We start from the raw sequence: 19,539 nt of genomic DNA, 5'->3' as shown, positions 1-19,539 counted from the left end.
CCTTAGGATGTGTCGGTTTAGGACACAGAGATGGTAACACAATGTCTTCATTGATGTGGAACACCAAAACCACCTTCGGCAGAAAAGAAGGTTGCAGACGCAACACCACCTTATACTTATAGATAACCAGATAGGGCGACTTGGAAGACCAGTTCCGAAACCCTCCTGGCCAATGTAATGGCCACTAGGAAGACCCCTTTCTGCAAAAGAGTCAACAAGGGAATTTCCCTGATGTTCTCAAACTGCGGTTTCTGAAGCGCCGATAGCACCAGGTTCAGATCCCATGGGGGCAAAGGTGGACGCACCGGAGGGACTACATGCCGGACTCCTTGAATAAAAGTGCTCACTAAAGAGAGACGCCAGGGGTCGTTGGAAAAAAACAGCCAAAGCTGATATTTCTCCCTTAATGGTGCTTAAAGAATTTCTGGTCTACTCCTCGCTGTAGGAACAGCAGGATCCTGGGAACAGAATAGGTGAGCGGACACCACCCCTTCTCCTCACACATGGAGATGTAGGCCTTCCAGGTATGATGGTATATCTTCTGAGAAGATTTTTGTGCCCTCAACATAGTTGAAATTATGAGTCCGACATGCCCCGGTTCCTTAGGACCTGGCTCTCAACAGCCGTGCCATTAAAACCAGCGTGGTAAAGCAGGATGGAGAATCGGACTTTGACACAGGTGGTCTTCTCGCAACGGCAGTCGCCAGGGAGCATCCGCTACCAGGTGTACTAGATCGACGTACCAGGGATGCCGAGGCCAATCTGGGGCAATCAATATCACTGGAATCCCCTCGGCCTCCACTCTGCGGAGCAGACGTGGTAACAGTATTATCAGAGGGAATGAGTAGATTAGTCGATACTGACACCATGGAGCCACCAGAAAGTTTGCCCAAGGATCTCTTGTCCTGGATACGAATCTCGGCACCTTCCGATGGAGACAGGAGGCATGGAGATCCACGTCTGGTGTGCCCCACCACAGGCACAGCAGCCTGAACACCTCCGGATGCAACGCCCATTCTCCTGGGTCCAGCATCTGGTGACTTAGGTAGTCCGCCTGCCAGCTTTCTACTCCCAGGATGTAAATGGCAGACAAGACCAGTACATGTCGCTCTGCCCAATGATTGTGCTGAGTCGGTATAAGCACCGAATTTTTGAGGATTAACAGCCACCCAAATTCCTGCAGGGTTTGCATGATGATCGCCACTTTCTCCTTTAATTCTGAGGTGGAAGTTGCTCTCAGGAGGAGATAGTCTAGGCAACCTACGATTGCGATCCTGCGTTGTTGCAACAATGCCAAAATTGGAGCAAATACCTTGGTAAATACTCGGGTGCTGATGCCAAGCCAAAAGGGAGAGCCACAAACTGGTAGTGGGCTTCCCCTACTGCAAATCACAGAAACCTCTGATGCCTGAGGCACATGGGTATGTGCAGGTACGCATGCTGGATGTCCAAAGACGCCAGGGTGTCCCCTTGATGGAGTGCAGTGACTACAGAGTGAACGGATTCCATTCTGAACCTCTGTATTTTACAAAGCAATTGAGGGCTTTTAAGTCCAAGATTGGATATACCCCTTCCTTTTTGGGGACTACAGATTGGAGTAGAACCCCTGGAACCTTTCTGATTCTGGAACAGGTACCATCACCCTGCGGCTTAGCAGGTCCCTTACTGCCCCCAATGGGGCCTCCTGGCGAGCCGGGAGTAAGGGTATGCTGGAAGGGAAGAATCTGCTTGGTGGCCAAGAGAGAAACTATCTTGTAGCCAGAAGAAATCAGTTCGCAGTCCCATTGGTCGGACAGCCAAGAGGCCCACTGGGCTGCAAACTCCCAAAGGCGATCCCCCCACCCGAGAGATGGGCGGGGGAAAACCTTCATGCGGTAGCACTTTTGCTCACAGGCTTGCGGTTCCAGGGATGCTTTTGTCCCTCGGCGGTCGCCCTGTCGGACTGGGATAATTTAGCCTGAAGTCCCGGACAGACGAAAAAGCCTCTTTTGAGCGGAAAATGAGGGCCCTTGCCTGCGGCGTGGCTCCTTAGTCTTCCTGGCCTGTGGGAGCAAGGTACTTTTCCCTCCTGTGACATTCTTAATGTCATCCAGCGAGGCTCCAAAGAGCCGCTCACCAAGGAAGGGTAGATACATCAAGGCTTCTTTGGTTGCCTGGTCCGCAGACCAGCATTTTTGGCAAATCATGCGCCGCAGCACCACAGCCGACACCTGGAAGCCCTGGAGAGCAAAGGAAGCGTATCCATGGCCGCATTACAAACGTACTTAAAGCCGTGCACTAACCGGTCTGCTAGTTCCACGCAGACGGGAGTAGTCTGCTGGGTCTCCAATTAGCAGTGCAAAAGTTTTGCCCATTCAGTGTCTGCAACACAAGTGCTGTGGCCAGTACTGGTCGTTTTGCTGACCCCACAACCATAAACAAGGACGGGCCACTGCCTCGGCCTTCCAGTCGGTAGGGTCCATGAATGCAGGAGTCCCCTCTACCGGGATCGTGGTCACTTTGTTTAACCTGGATATTAGAGGGTTAACGACCGGAGCCTATTTTTTAAGAAGGCTCTGCTCAAAGGGGTAGCGCACCGCCATTCTTTTAGGGACCGAGAAGGTCTGTTGCGGGCTTCCCCATTCATTGTATATGAACTTATCGAAAAATAAGTCAGATAAGGAAACACCTTAGGTGTACGGGCTGGCTTACGGGACCCAAAGGGGACCGCTACTTCAACAGAGGAACCTGCTGTATCCTGAATTTTTTTAGGGTATCACGTACAGCTATGATAAGTTCTCCAACTAGCGCTTTGCCTTACGCGGACCCAGACAGGGACTCATCCTCACTATCCGATCTGAGCAGCAGGGATCAGCGCTGAGGATAAAAACTGTGCTGGGCTACAACAAAATGGCCGCCCTGTATAAGGGACATAATCACAAGCAAATTGTCCCTGACCATGCTTTCCACTGAGGCACACCAAAAATGGCCGACAAACAACTGTACACAGTAAAAGGACAGAGAAAATGGAGGCAAAACAGCGCTATGGTGATCAGCACATGCAGACCTCCAAACACCCAGGGACACAGACACCCAGCACAGCCCACAATCTAAGGTGAGAGCCCCCCTGCTACAGGTACACACTCCACTCAGCAGCCCATCATGCAGCATCCCCCACAGGAGGGGGGGAATAGGAACAGGGAGAGAAGAGAGGGAGGAGAGGGACCCCATAATCGACCTCCCAGGGAATGCCCAGCTGCCCAATCCCACGAGGCAGGGAGAGCTGTACTTACCATCTGGATGAGCTGGGGACATCCCATCACAGACCCACTCTCTGAGTAGTGCGGGGTGGCTGCTAGCCACAGCACACCGAGACAAGGACATCTGTAGTCCGGTCATATGTGTGCATATGTGTGTCCCACCCGGGGAGCCTGAGGGGCATGTCGTGGCCAACCCAGCACGTAGCTAGGGTCTGCACACGCTCGATGGCCAGGCTGGGGAGACTACAAGGATCTAGAATATCCAGCCTGTCACCCAGCCAGCTGTTGATAGCAGATCACAGGATCTTAAAATCTTGTGCAAAAGGCAAACATTCAGCAAAAAATCCCAGGATCGATGGTCCTGCAGGGAGCCTATGTCCATCTCCTTCACTAGGCAGAAAAAACTGAGCTGCAGGAAGCAGGCTGAGGAGTTATTACCAGAGGGACCGCCCCCTGGGCGGAACTGTAAAGTTCAGTTTTTTTCAAATGTATTACATGTTCTGCCTAGTCCTCTCCTGAAGGTGGCATAATAACCCTACTGTCAAGATTAATGGAGCTGTGTCAGTCAGTGAACAAGAGAAAAATCCAATTTTTTATACCAGCTTACCTGTAAATACTTTTCTTGGAGTACATCATGGAACACAGTGGTCCCCTCCCCTCTTAATACACGTATATTGCTTTGCTACAAAAACTGAGGTATTCCCAGTAGTGGGAGGGGTTATCAGTTGGGTTGCCAGTGTCCATCACCTAAAGGTGGCCTATAACCCACATAGTAACTATGGCGCTGTGTCCCGTGATGTACTCCAAGAAAAATAGGATCTTTTGCACTCACCGTAAAATCCTTTTCTCTTATATTCACCGACCGACACAGCTTCTCTCTAACAAAATGGGACGCCCCCAAGCAGTGCCAAACGAGGGGTGGGAAAAACAGCATAAAAACTTCATCCACCATGGCAGGTGGGAACAAGTGAAACTAAACCCACAAAAAAACAACAGTGCGTGGAAAACCACCAAAAAAACAACAGGGTATCCTCAACAAGCGTGATCCCCAAGACCGCAGCCAACTACGGAAGTAATGCAACAGTGCATTAACATAACAGTATTGCGTTTTTTCGAAAAAACAGGAAAAAATATCAGTTGTATATTCAATTGCAACTACACGGCCGCTTGCAAAACTTTGCGACCAAAACAGGCATCAGCCGATGCACTGACGTCTACCTTGTAAAATTTGGTAAACGTATGGACAGACGACCAGGTCGCCGCCTTACACACCTGAGCGACCGGCGCTTGGTGTCGAAAGGCCAAGACGTTCTGATTCCACTTGTGGAGTGGGCCGTGACCGTAAAGGGGGGCACCTGCCACTTCAAAGCGTTGGCTTGTACTACAATATGTCTGATCCACCTGGAAATGGTGGCCGACGAGACCGCCATGCCTTTCTTGGGACCAGCTACCGAAACAACCATGAGTCTGACTTCCGAAAGGGAGCCGTGGCAGACAAATACACCTTCAGAGCCCTAACCACGTCCAAAGTGCGAAGGGCCACCTCTTTAGGGTGCTTCGGCTTAGGACACAGCGATGGTAATACAATGTCCTCATTAATATGAAAAGCCGAGACCACCTTTGTTAGAAAAGACGCTTGCGGACGCAACACCACCTTATCCCTGTGGATAACCAGATAGGGCGACTTGCAGGACAAGGCCCCCAATTCCGAAACCCTCCTGGCCGAGGTGATGGCCACTAGAAAGACCACTTTCTGGGAAAGAGTCAAAAGGGGAATCTCCCTGATATTCTCAAACGGCGGTTTTTGAAGCACCGACAACACCGGGTTCAAATCCCATGGGGGTAACGGTGGACACACTGGAGGGACTACGTGTCATACCCCCTGAACGAAGGTACTCACTAAGGAGTGCGATGCCAGGAGTCGTCGAAAAAAAGAAAGCTAAGGCTGAGATTTGCCCTTTGATGGTACTTAATGCCAATCTCTGGTCAACTCCCTGCTGGAGAAACAGCAGGATCCTGGATATGGAAAAGGAGCGCGGATGCCATCCTTTCTCCTCACACATGGAAATGTAGGCCTTCCGGGTACGATGGCATATCTTCCCAGAAGATTTCCGTGCCCGCAACATAGTTGGAATCACTGAGTCCGACAGATCCCGGTTCCTCAACACCTGGCTCTCAATAGCCATGCCGTTAAAGCGAGCGATGGTAAAGCAGGATGGAGAATTGGACCTTCAGATAGGAGGTCCTCTCACAACACCAGTCGCCAGGGAGTGTCTGCCACCAGACGCACCAGGCCTGCGTACCAAGGACGATGAGGCTAATCCGGGGCAACCAGTATTACTGGGATCCCCTCGGCTTCCACTCTGCGAAGCAGACGTGGCAACAGTTTCAGTGGAGGAAAGGTGTAGATCAGCCGGTACTGATCCCACAGGGCCACCAGCGCGTCCGACGTGTCTGCCCGCGGATCTCTTGTCCTGGACACAAATCTTAGCACCTTCCGATTGAAACGGGAGGCCAGTAGATCCACTTCTGGTGTGCCCCACTTCAGGCACAGCAGCCTGAATGTCTCTGGATGCAATGCCCATTCTCCTGGGTCCAGCATCTGTCGACTCAGATGGTCCGCCTGCCAGTTCTCCACTCGCGGGATGTAAATGGCAGACAAGGCTGGTACGTGTCGTTCTGCCCACCCAAGTATGTGAGCGACCTCCCATGCAGCGGCTGAACTTCTTGTTCCCCCTTGGTGATTTACATATGCCACAGCTGTAGCGTTGTCCGACTGTATCCTGATCGGAAGCCCTTGAAGACTCATCGACCATGTGTGGAGACACAGCCTGATCGCTCTCAATTTGAGCAGATTGATCGGCAGCTCGGATTCTTCTGTCGACCAGAGGCCCAGAGCCGACTGAACCCCCCATCGCTCCACCCCAGCCGATAGGCTGGCATCCATAGTGATCACCGTCCATTTCAGAGGAAGGAACGATTTTCCGGACAATCACCAGGGACCTCAACCACCAGATCAGTGAGTCCCTGACTGGCTGGCTCCCCTGGATCTGCCGATCCAGGGACAACTGAGATTTGTCTAATTTTGACAAGATCTCTTTCTGCAGAACTCTGGTGTGGAACTGGGCAAAAGACACTGCCTCGAAGGAGGCTACCATGAGTCCCAATACTCGCATGCAAAACCAGAGCGACGACCACTTGCGGTTCATCGGTAGTTTGACCGCAGATCTAAGAGTCTGCAATTTGTCTGAAGGGAGAAAAACTCTCCCTTACCTGGAATCCAACAGCAGACCTAGCTACTCCAGACACTGGGTCTGCACAATCACTGACTTCTTTAGGTTCAACAGCCACCCAAATTCCTGCAGGGTCTGCATGGTGATCGCCACATCCTCCTCTAATGCTGAGGTGGAAGATGCTCTCAGGAGGAGATTGTCTATGTAGCCCACGATCGCGATCCCACATTATCGCAGCAATGCCACTACTGGAGCCAGTACCTTGGTAAAGACCCGGGGGGCTGATGCCAGACCAAAGAAGAGCCACAAATTGATGCTGGTCATCCCAAACTGCAAAAACGCAGAAACTTTTTATGCCGAAGGCATATGGGTATGTGCAGGTAAGCATCCTGGATGTCTAAGGACGCCAGGGAGTCCCCTTGATGGAGTGCAGCGACTACTGAGCGAACTGATTCCATTCTGAACCTCTGCACTTTCACAAAGTGATTGAGGGCTTTTAAGTCCAAGATTGGACGTACCCCTTCCTTCTTGGGAACCACAAACAGATTTGAGTAGGATCCCTGGAAGCGTTCCGTGTCCGGAACCGGTACAACCACCCCGCGACTGCCCCCAAGAGGGCCTCCCGGTGAGCCCAGGATACGGGTATGCTGGAGGGGAAGAATCTGTTTGCGGACCAAGAGAGAAACTCTATCTTGTAGCCTGTGGAAATCAGATCGCAGACCCATTGGTCGGATAACCTGGAGGACCCCCAGGCTGCAAACTCCCGAAGGCGACCCTCCACCCGAGACAAGGGTGGGGGCAAACCTTCATGCGGTAGCACTTTTATTCGCAGGCTTGCGATTCCAGGGACGTTTCGGACCGTCCGTGGTCATCCTGTTGGGCTGCGGACGTTTAGTCGAAGCTCCGGGTGGATGAAAAAGCCACTTGGGAGTGGAAAAAGACGGCCCTTGCCTACAGCGTGGCTCCTTAGCTTTCCTGGCCTGTGGGAGTAATGTACTCTTACCACCAGTGGCATTTTTAATAATGTCATCTTACGAGGCTCTGAAGAGCTGGTTGGCCAAGGAAAGGAAGATCCGTCAGGGCTTTTTTGGATGCCTGGTCAGCAGACCAGCATTTTAGCCAAATTAGGCGCCTCAGCACCACAGCTGACACTGAAGCCCTGGATAACAGAGGGAGAGTATCCAGGGCCGTGTCACAGATGAATTTAAGGCCTTGCACTAGTTGGTCTGCTAGTTCCAAGCAGACAGGGGAAGCCTGTTGCTCTCCCAATTCGCGGTGCAAAAGTTTTGCCCACTCAGTGTCTGCGACACAAGTGCGGAAGCCAGTACAGGTGGCACGGCTGATCCCACGACCATAAACAAGGAACGAGCCACCGCCTCGGCCTTCCTGTCTGTGGGATCTTTGAATGCAGGAGTCCCCTCAACCGGGATCGTGGTTACTTTATTTAACCTGGATACTGGGGGTTCCACGACCGGAGGAGCAGACCACTTTTTGAGAAGGCTTTCCTCAAAGGGATAACACACTGCCATGTATTTGGGGACCGAAAAGGTCCGTTGCGGGCGACCCCATTCCTTGTAAATTAACTTTTCAAAATAAGTCAGATACGGGAACACCTTAGGTGAACGTGCTGGCTTGCGGGACCCAAAAGGGATCGGTACATCAGCAGAGGAATCCACTGGCTCCTGAATCTTCAGGGTATCATGCACAGCTGTGATAAGTGCTCTAATAAGCTCTTTGTCGCGCATGGACCCGGACTCATCTTCACTGTCCGAACGGTCCTGGTCAGCGTCATCCGACAAGACAGAGCAAGGGTCACTGGCCTCAGCAGGACCAGAGTCTGCGTCAGAGCTCTCCCCAGAGGAGGGGCGGGCAGGGGCCGCTTTTTAGCACCTTTCTTCCCATGCACCGCCTTCATCTTGGCAACAAACGAATTGAGGACCGCCGCCCCGGGTATCCATGGGAACCGCACAGTCCGCAGGTGACCCGGTTGCAATTGCCTGGATTTCGGGGGAAGAAACACCAGTTTCTGAAGCCCTGCTGACCCTACCCTGTCTGCCACCCGAAGGGGACTTAGGACAGTGACAGTCCCACTCTCCTTGCTGCCGATGACTGAGGGGTTCTAACCCGCCGGACTTACCGCCCTGAGGAGTTCCGCACTGTATACAGCAGTACCTGTAGCCACCTAGTGCTCCCAGATGCAGAGGGACCAAAGCTGTGTCGGTGGCAGCCCATCAGAACGATCGGTGAACGATCGCTGAGCGATCTGAAAAACGTGTCCAGATTACATAGAGAGCCTGCCAGCGCTCTGTGATGACAAAGCAGGAAGCTGCTGCTAGAGCACAAAAAACGTGGCCCGGCTTCAAGAAAATGTCCGCCAGTGTTCTGAATAGGGAATCACCGGGAAAATGTCCGCTTGAAGCCCAGAAGCATGCTGTCCCTTGCCCACACTGAAAATGGCCGCCAGCCAGCGCCATGAGAGGCAGAGAGAAACGTGTGCCAGACACAGCGCTGCACCAACACAGGGGCAACCCTCACAGACACCTCCCGGGATTAAACACGCAGGACCCAGGCACCCCAGGACAGCCAGAACCCAGGTGAGGGCCCAGGGGTACACTCACACACACACACACAGCTCAGCATCCATGCATAGCCCCCCCAGTGAGGGGGGGAGGAGGGGAGTTAGGGACGGGGAGAGAAGAGTGGGGGTGAGGAGGCCCCCGAATCGACCTCCCAGGGAATGCCCAGCTGCTCAACCCTGCCGAGACAGGGAGAGCTGTACTTACCAGTCCTGAAGAGCTGGGAGACATTCCATTGTAGCCAACTCCTGATCAGTACAGGGAAGGATACTGGCCCGGCATACTGTGACGCAGACATCAGTAGCCCGGTCATATGTATGCCCCGGAGCATAAAAGCTCACCGACCACCTCTGGAGCTGAGGTATGTCGTGGCCTGCCGAGCCGTAGCTGCGACCTGCACACACTAGATGGCTGGACTGGGGAGACTACAAGGATAAGTGAACCAGCCTGTCACCCAGCCGGCTATTGATAGAAGATCACAGGATCATTCATCTTGCGCAAAAAGCCAAGCTTCTGCATCAAACAAGCACGGACCTAGGTCTATCTCCTCACTAGGCAAAATAAAACTGAGGCTGCTAGGGCAGAGTGTGGGGGATTGTAGCCTAAGGGACCGCCCCCCTGGGTGGAACTAAAGTTCTGAAGTGTTATATTACAACTTTGCCTAGTAATCTCCAGTGATAGGGCTAACAACCCATTTTGTTAGAGAGGAGCTGTGTCGGTCGGTGAATATAAGAGAAAGGATTTTACAGGTAAGCTGTTATAAAAATAGGAGGGGCCAGGACCTTTGTAAACACTCGAGGTGCAGTGGCTAGACCGAAAGGCAGAGCTACAAACTGAAAATTAAGATTTTCTACCTCGAAATGTAGATATTTCCGGTGAGCGGGGAAAATAGGCACATGGAGGTATGCATCGTTGATATCGATTGACACCAGAAGTGCTCCTCCTTGTAGGATGGAGACTACTGATCGGATTGACTCCATGCGAAAAGAGTGGATATTGAGGAACCGGTTTAGATCTTTGATATCTAGAATGGGTCTGACATCTCCATTTGGTTTTGGCACAGTGAAAAGGTTTGAATAAAACCCCAATCCCTGCTCTTCCATGGGGACCACCGAGATCACTTTGAGACAAAAGACGAATCAATGCTTGAAAGATTTATTTTTCTCTGGATCCTTGGGAACCTTTGATCCAAGAAAACGAGGAGACGGGGACTCTCGAAACTCTAGTTTGTACCCTAGAGCTATTGAGGAAGTCACCCATCTGTCTCAATACTCTTCCTGAGAGACCCTTAAGAACTGCAGAAGTCTTCGCCCCTACTCGAGCGAGCGAGGACGCCCCTTCATAAGGAGGCTTTAGTATTTTGTTTTGTAGGTTTCCTCCCCCAGGACTTTTTGTCCCGGGGTTGACCCCGAGGTTAACCTCTTCAACTTGACAGCAGAGGCCATCGTGACTGCCTGGAGGCTGATGCCCCTGGCACTGAAGAAGGAACTTGTTTAAATGCAATACGTTTACTCCTTTCCCTAACTGGCAAAAGGGTACTTTTTTCCACTAGACTGCTTTGTCAATTTTCTCCAGGTTTTGCTAGTTCCAGATGGGATTCTGTAGTTTGGAGAACCCTGAGAGTCATGGGTGGGACGATATCTCCAACCCTGTGTCCAGGTCTTGAGGATAGCAAGTAGGGTGTGTGCCCAGCTGCACACAGCCCATATAACAAGGGGCTGGTGAGATTAGAGGATGGTGGAGTGGAGCAGCTTGCTGCTGATCTGTGAAGAAAGATCTGTGTCTGTAGAGTGGGAGACCATGGCCCATGTAAGGGGGATTCTTTACCCAGGGACTGGGAAAGGCTGGCCAGCCTTGAGAGTCAGGAAGACTATGGAAGCCAGTGAGTCCAGGGGGCTGGAAAGAATCGACAAGTCTGTTGGGAGCAAACAGAGGAACTGCTGACAAGAGAGAGACAGGTGGCTTGGTATGTTTTCATTTATATAAATAAAAGCAGTGCAGCGCATAAAACTACCAACCACATACTAGAAACATGAGATAAAGTCCATAAGAGCACCAGCAAGTGTCCATAAAGGGTAATCCTATCGGTAGGCAGGCAAGATGAAAAAATTCCAAACAAGCGATGTCCTCCACCAATTTTAAATGCAATCAGCTCACATCACTGAATGGACCCCTGAACAGTAGGATCAAACAAGCAGTCCCTTATCTATGGGTACATGTACTGGTCCGCTTAATGTCTGCGTCACTGGGAATGTGCTTGTAAACAGCATAAGTTTCATACATCCAGATAATAGACTCCACGGTGTTCCAACGTACATGCAATAATAATGATAGTACAAATAGTGCTCTCCGTATAAGAAAATATAAGCGTGTATTAACAATATATTGCACTTACATAGATCTGCACTGTTCTTCAGTGCTAAGGATTAACAGCGTCATAACAATAGCCACGAGGGTGAACGGAGGACACGGGTGATGTCACGTAGTCACGTGGTTCTGTACGCGTTGCGTCCCAGGGGGCGGAACTTCATCAGCGCTGACGGAGTGACGTACACCACCCGCTATTTGTACCACTCCCCTGGACCCGTAAAGCACCCCCCAGGAAACTTTATGGCTGAAAAGACCAAAGCCCTGGATCCCGGGGTGGAGCCCACGGGCTGAACCTTGTTTCTTCCGCCACGAGACCTGGAAACTATTCAATTCGGCCAGAAAAGACAATTTGAATGGATCCGGCTGCATAGCTTTCCCCAGTACAGGAATATTCCAGTGGAGCTGAGCTTAGCACATCCTTACTCGTGACCAACACCTAAGACACTGGTGAAAAAATTCAGGTACTCTCAGTAGTGTGAGGGGTTATATAGGGAGTGAACTTGCTGTTTTAGGGTGTGCCAGTGTCCATCACCTAAAGGTGGCCTATAACCCACATAGTAACTACTATGGCTGTGTCCCGTTAACCACATTAAAAGCATCAGTATTATAGGGACATCCAAGCAGTGCATTTTTTTAAGTTACAGTCAACACTGAATACAGATCAGAATTGCTTACACTGCAACGACTGGGGCTCTGTTTCTTGTGTAGTTTTGTTCTGCTGTTATGTTTAACCAACTCTAACACCTCCATTATAGTCAAAGCCAGAAATACTCAGCTGCTTCCCCATGCCCAGTTCTGAAGTCACCTGTGCTCCAGGCAACCGACAATGTTAAGGGTGTAACAAGTTATTATGCAGCAACCCCTCGCCCCCCTCACAGTAGGTGGATGTTCCTCCTCCTGTACCTGCTGTCACAATTTAAAATCATTGAAGTAGGAATCTTCAAATAAATAAACTACAACTAGTTCATTGACACACCTTGCAGCTTTCAAACAGACAGCCTGTACGGAGGTATGGCAAGAAAGCTGGAGGTAGTGTTTGCAGGAGCCTGACATTTCACCAGCAACCTACTGATCATGGGGTCGATGCTTTGCTGGCTCTTGAAAAAACTAAAATAAATGCACATTTGTTACCTGCAAAAATCTGTGCATTTTTTTTTTTTAAAGGTTTACTTGGCCATTAAGGTTGGGGGGGGGAGCTCTAGTTATTGCAATGGAGGTACATTTACACAATACATTCAATAACCACATTAAACCAAACCTTATCAACTTATTTATTAACTAGAGTTGCTACATACGGGCAGGATACATTTCCTTTATATACACACTTTTTGCAAACGTCCCTCTCCATACTCCTTCAGCTTGGACTTAGCAACTAGACTGAGAATACAGTTTACCTATACACATGCTTATTCAGCATTTCTCAAGGTCAACCCTTCTCATTTGCATGCAGAGAAGGACCTGACATTAAGGAAACAGTGTTTTAGTGAGTTAAAGCCAGAGCTCCCAAAATAGTTGCCAAACCCACAGATTCGAAAAAAAAGCAAACTGATGTCACAACTAAATAATTAAAACTCCCCTTTTTTATTTTTTGGGGGCATCTCTGTCAATTTCACTGAGTGACACATACAGAAACAGGCTACTGAAATGTCACAAATTGGATGCCCTTCCTATGCTGTGATTAAAGCATAGTTATTTAAGTGTTCATGTTCATTACAACCTTATTCAACTACAGCCAAAATTTTTACCTAATTTTGTATAGAAGATAAAGGGGTTTAATGCTTGTATGAATAAGCCAGCACTGACTGACAGAATTAACCTCAAGGAGAATTTCAAAAAAGTGCTTGTCAGCTTAAAAAGAATAGGGTGGGCAAACACGGCCTTGAAAAGTCGGTGTGCCCTCCTTGCTTCCACTTTTTGTAATCTTTGGATGATGACCTCATAAAAGTCACTGAGATTTATTCTGAGAGTGCTGGTCTTTTCATCATACAAGTTTCCATAAGATATCACCATTGGACGTGCACTCTGAAACTGTGGCTGAAAGGGTCTGGCGTCAAATGGGTTCTTAATTCTGTCTGTGTCTTGTTCGGATTCTTCATTTACTATAAGTTTTTAAATGTTGTCTTTGTTCTAGTCAGAAAGAATTCTCTTAATTTGCTATTTTTTTCTGATACCTGACACATGGGGAACATCTTCCTCGTGCACACAGAACACATTTAAATAAACGGTTCTAAACCTTACGGATTCTGTCAGGCAGGAAGTAAAGAGAAGTCTTTAAAACAGGGACACAAACACCAATAAAAGTAGAACTCTTCCCAGTTCTGACTAGGACTGAAATGTATACAATAAACCAGGGCTTTATAAACCTTTTAAAAAATAGATCTGGTAGGGGTAAAAAAAAAATCCCCAGCATTCAGTGGCAGTAACAAATGTCTGTCAGTGAGAGAAATAGACATGCTTGAATCAGTTGTCAGTGGGAGGAATGCTCTGAAGTCCAGGAAAAAAATGCAACAAGCAGGCAGTGAAAGTAAGACATGACATCACAGATCAGTGGAAAAAAAAATGCCCAGTCATCAGAGGTCAGTGGAAATAGGACTTGGAGGTCAGTAGGAGTAATAAATATGGCCCATAGACAGTAGGAGTAATAATTGGACCAAGTTTATTAGTCAGTGGGAAGAATGGTGCTCCATCATTGGATCAGATTATAGTGCCCCATCACTGGTTGTTAGTAGTGGAAATCTGGGTCCATCATTGGTGTTTAGTAGACAGCTACCTTGTAGGCTACATGTCCTGCACAGCTCCTTGTGGCAACGTCATGGCACCATCAGGCAGATCACTGTGCCCGATAGTGCCCGTGTTAAACTGCCACTCTGAAAATAGCAGTCCCCAATTCTATGCTTACTGCAAGAAAGCCTTGCAAGCAGGGCCTTCTCATTGTAGTGGCTGATTTGAAGAGGTGTGCCATAGTTTGACAACCACGGTCATAAAATGAATTTTACACAATGGAATATGGACAGCTTCCAAATTTAAAAACCCAAATACAGTAAATACAAAAATCACACAAAACTGGCAAAGGTTTAATAAGACCATTTATACTTTGCCCTTTATACTGTAACGCTGCAGGCTGCATAAATATAAATAGATATATACACACACACAAACATATACATACTTCTGCTCAGAAATCGTACTCTTGACATCCTCAGTGGATAATTCATCACACCAATGCCAAAATGGAAATATACATTTTTTGTGTTTTGCGATTTCATTTTCTTATTGCGATTTTTATATCTAGGATATTAAGATTACCTTCGAAGGGCAGAAACATCTCCAGTATATGCAGCAAACAGAAGATTTATCACAGATTTTACCTATGAAGAAAAAAAAAGCTAACATTAAAACAATTAACATGCTGATTGATGGAGAAATAATAATATCGTTAGTAAAGATTTGTTGTTTTTTCTTTAAATCAATCTATTTATACAGAGCTTGTGTACCATGTAAGTGGATATAGCAGCAGGTCTTACAACCCTCGCCTACTGTATGCTAATGCTGCAAGAGCTGGGGCATGCTTGTTTAAGGGCACAATAGCTGAACATTTTCCTCTTCACTGTGACTGGCATCTCTGATCCTTGACAGTCCTATAGCAACTGACAGTTGAGGTGCTCACACATTACAATCGGAAAATATCTACAAGAAATCAAACTACCGTATATACTCGAGTATAAGCTGAGATTTTCAGCCTCTTTTTTGAGGCTGAAAGTGCCCCCCTCGGCTTATACTCGAGTCATCGCTGTCTGCCCGCTCGATCAGCGTGTCGAGCAGACAGACAGCGGCCATTCTATTCAAAAGCCGCGCCTCCGGCTCCGCCTTCGCCTGTGATAGGCGGAACACTGAATTTCCCAGCAGCCTGTGTTCCGCCTATCACGGACATCGTATCATCCTCGTACTACGGACGAGGATGATACGACGTCTGTGATAGGCGGAACACAGGCTGCTGGGAAATTCAGTGTTCCGCCTATCACAGGCGAAGGCGGCGGCGCAGCTTTTGAATTTTACAATGGCCGCCGACGAAGAGGGCACGGGACGGAGGCAAGGCAAGGCACGGCACGGCACGGGACGGGACGGGACGGGGGCAAGGCAAGGCACGACACGGGACGGATGCAAGGAGGCAAGGCACGGCACGGGACGGAGGCAAGGAGGCAAGGCACGGGACGGAGGCTCGGGACAAAGGTAGGCTGGACACACACACACACACACACACACACACACATGGATGGAGACACACACAGGGATGGATGGATGGATGGATGGAGACACACACACACAGGGATGGATGGATGGATGGATGGAGACACACACACACAGGGATGGATGGATGGATGGATGGAGACACACACACACAGGGATGGATGGATGGATGGACACACACACACACAGGGATGGATGGACGGACACACAGGGATGGACGGACACACAGGGATGGACGGACACACAGGGATGGACGGACACACACACAGGGATGGACAGGCATGTCTCACCCTCGGCTTATACACGAGTCAATAAGTTTGCCAGTTTTTTTGGGGGTAAATTGGGGGCCTCGGCTTATATTCGGGTCGGCCTATACTCGAGTATATACGGTACACGTGGTAATTTTTCAATCACTTTTTAATCATAGCTACATAGGCTGAAAAAAAAAAGATACCACTGAGTTCAAAAATCAACTTACTTGAGGTTATATCAAAAAATTAAGCAATCAGTTGGAATATGCAGAATTGCACTCAATGGGGAATAGGGTGTGGAAAATCAAAATTCGATTTGCTTGATCATTTACAATAAAGCACTGAAATCAAATCTAAAAAGAAATTGAAGTAAAACAGATGTGTGTGGCCAGTTTAAGGGCCCATTCACATTACTGTTCTGCAGTACAACACACTGCTGCAATGCGTAGTAACACACAAAACACATTGTGGTGCTTTGGTACTATGCGCTTAGAGAACACAGCCCAATGCACTTGCGTTTTAGCGACCTGCAAAACAGAGATGTCTGCTGAAATGTGCATTGAAAGCAGCATTTGCACCCCATTCAATATGAGTGGGCTGTCTTAAAAGGACAAGTTCACCTTTTTTAGAAAAACAAACACATTTTTTTTCTGCAAAAATAAGTACAATGTACATTATAATTTTTTCCTGCAGTAAACAGCTCATCAGCATGCTCGCAGTTCATTCAGACCTACAAGCCACCTGCCGCAGTGGCTGGCGTTACTGCTACTTCGGACCAGAGAACCTTGCTTCTTAGGTTCCTTTTACAGGAGGGGCAAGGCCGTCTAGATACTGTGAGTCCCTACCAAAATTTTAGTGTGCCCAGGAGGAGAAGGTGTAGCACCCAACCCCACTTCCTGTCCAAGTCTGTAGCTGGATGGAGCGTTAACGCTGCACTGAGCAGTACCTGCGCTTAGGATTGTATATGTTCAGCAACAAATGCACAGAATGTAGGTCTTCTGCATTTGTCCCTGAGCACATAGGGCCCTAAACATTACCAGTACCGCTCGGTACAGTGCTCAACCCCATCCAGCTACAGACTGCCATAGATTTTGAGTGAGGCTGGGGGCAGCATCTGTGCTTCATGGGTGCACTAAAACATGGGGAGGGACACAGCAGTAAATGACTCAGTGTGCAAGAGGTTCAAGTCAAACAATTTGGGACACTGCAGCTTTGATACATTCTCAAAGTTAAGTCCTTTTTTTCAACAATATTAACATTTGTAAGGGCAATAAATACGAGTATTATTTCTTTTACATGTCCACACACAACCCATAGCACAGATGTCTATAGACTCATTGTTTCTGTTCAGCTTCAAGTGTGTAATGATTTCCAGTATAGAACAATGCGTGCTACACAGATAATTAAGTGCCCTGTGTGACAGAACCACTTGGGCACCCCGACTAGATGCTTCCTACTGCCACCCAACGCATCCTGCCCTCCAAGCCATCCCGAGCAGATTGAGAGCTAATACCAGCCCCTTTACCCCAATTATCCACAGACAAGATGTGAGGTAAAAACCAAAGGAAAGGCTTTTATTGAAACTTAGACACTTACTTTATATCCCACAAGAGGACATACCCCTCATGATCATATTACTCTAACAATACAAACTCTACACAGGAATAGAATTACAACAGCCAAAATATACTATAAACATTATGTTAATTAAACAACTAGCCACCTGGACAATGTTGTGATTAATCAGATCTAATTCCAGGTCAGACTGGCCGGCACCAAGCTCAAAAAGTACACTACACATTATCATAAGTTAAACATCCCCACAGTAGTTTTCTAGCAGACAATAGGTGAGTTAATTAGTACAATTAACAATGGGTGAAAGACAGGTGGCTTGAGCTGATGAGATTAACATCTGCCATGAGTCCCATAGTGTGGAGCAGTCATTGCTGGAAATGTGGCATCTAGACCCTTAACTTGGATCCCAGGCCTAGACTCCCAGAGTCTGTGTTCTGGAGAGACATGAACCCGAATCAGAAACAAGACCACTCCAAGGATCCCCAGGCATACACCTCCCAAAGAGCAGTGTTCCCTTCAAAGCCAGGGCCTATACTCGGTATGCAAAAGGCTAGCATGCAGTCCCCTCCAAAAGCCTCTGTCACACCCTGTTTCACAGTTCATTGGAATTTTCCAGGCATTAATAATAAATGTTTACGTTTTTAATTTTACTCAGTTGGAAGAAAGACGTTATAGTACAAAAATATAAGTTTCAAAATCCTGTATAAAAAAAGAACCACCACAGCAATAGAGCACAAATCTATTATCAACCAACTAATTGCACAGCAACCTACTGACAGAACGTCATAATAAGGCATAAGGCATACATAGGTGATGATGTCCAGACAAGCTCTGCCCCTAGTGTCATGTGATTATTTGAGCACAAACAACTGCTAGAATGCAGCATGCTTCATATGCAAGACTACTTATCAGTTGTTCAGACTGCCAAAATTATAGAAAGGAGAGGCGCTTTCATGTTTCCCTCTAATATACCCCGTTCTCCTAAAGGTTTTTTGCTGAATTTAGCTACAAATTTTCAGAGACAAATAAAAGAAAAAATCAGGTATCTGTTTCTACGGTTTGTAGATTGGTGCTATCCTAGGCCCTGGACCAAAAGTGACATTAAAAGGATATTAAACCCTACATGTTTTGGGAAGAGGAGGTCCACAATTACTATGAATGATATTTGTGTTTTTTTTAACTGCCTTTTTTTTCCCTCCTGCAGCCAGTCCCCAAGCTGCTAGTGCCCCCAGCCCTCCCACTGTTTGCAGGTGTCCTTATAGCAAGATGGCTGCTTAAGAATCACCTATGCATGCAGACTCCTGGATATTGCGGTGTACATCCATAAACACAATACTCCTTGGTTTATCCATAAACACAACGCACCTAACAAGGCACTTTCTTGCTCTCTGCTCCTCCCAGCAATATGACCAATGGCAGCTGGAGCCTTTGGCTCGGGCTGCCCTCAGTAGCCACCTCCAGAACCTGGAAGATCGGGGAAGCAGTGGAGTTCCTTGGGAACCGGTGGCAGTGACAACAGACCATAGTTAAGTGTTTGGAAATGGAGGCCACTAAAATGTGCTAGGAGGTTTTCTTACCTTAATACAGAGGTAACCTACTTGGTTTATCTGAATTCAATGTTATAGGGAACATTAAGGGTCCCTAAAACATGACATCCCTACAGGTGGGGGGGGGGGAGCAAAAAAAAAGCGAGGGTTTGTGTTCAGGCCTGCTTTTACTGACCCATAAAGGAAAAATTGGAATTACATGGATGTCACAAATATAACATCTACACTGTTTCGATCCTAATCAGCAGGGTACTGGATGAATACATACAGAGAATACTGTGACACCACAATGCTCTTCATGAATCATAGTTTAGTAGACACTTATCCCAACAAATGACACTTTCCAAACACCCCCCCTGGAGTGGGGGTGTGTTTATAATGGAGAGTAATAATTTCCCAAAACCATTTTTATCCAATCCCATATTATGGGTAACTTTTGATATTTTTATTGACAGTAGGATCGAAGAGGATTCCATTAGCATAGTGGTGCTGTGTTTTTA

General features: G+C 48.0%; 1 protein-coding gene across 1 annotated transcript in view; it reads right to left on the bottom strand.

The window, feature by feature from the left end:
• LOC143924400 (glutaminase kidney isoform, mitochondrial-like) overlaps positions 1-19,539 on the bottom strand; it is a 196,691-nt gene that overhangs the window by 22,150 nt on the left and 155,002 nt on the right. The window contains exon 15 of the mRNA XM_077448697.1: positions 14,725-14,786. Coding sequence (XP_077304823.1) covers positions 14,725-14,786 — 62 coding nt within the window. The remainder of the gene's footprint in view (positions 1-14,724; positions 14,787-19,539) is intronic.

The sequence above is a fragment of the Lithobates pipiens genome, unplaced genomic scaffold (assembly GCF_037356315.1).
Source record: "Lithobates pipiens isolate NorthernLeopardFrog02 unplaced genomic scaffold, aLitPip1_a1.2 Scaffold_22, whole genome shotgun sequence".
Taxonomy (NCBI): Eukaryota; Metazoa; Chordata; class Amphibia; order Anura; family Ranidae; genus Lithobates; species Lithobates pipiens.
The sequence above is the reverse complement of the archived record's forward strand: the minus strand, read 5'-3'. Positions and strand labels throughout refer to the sequence as shown.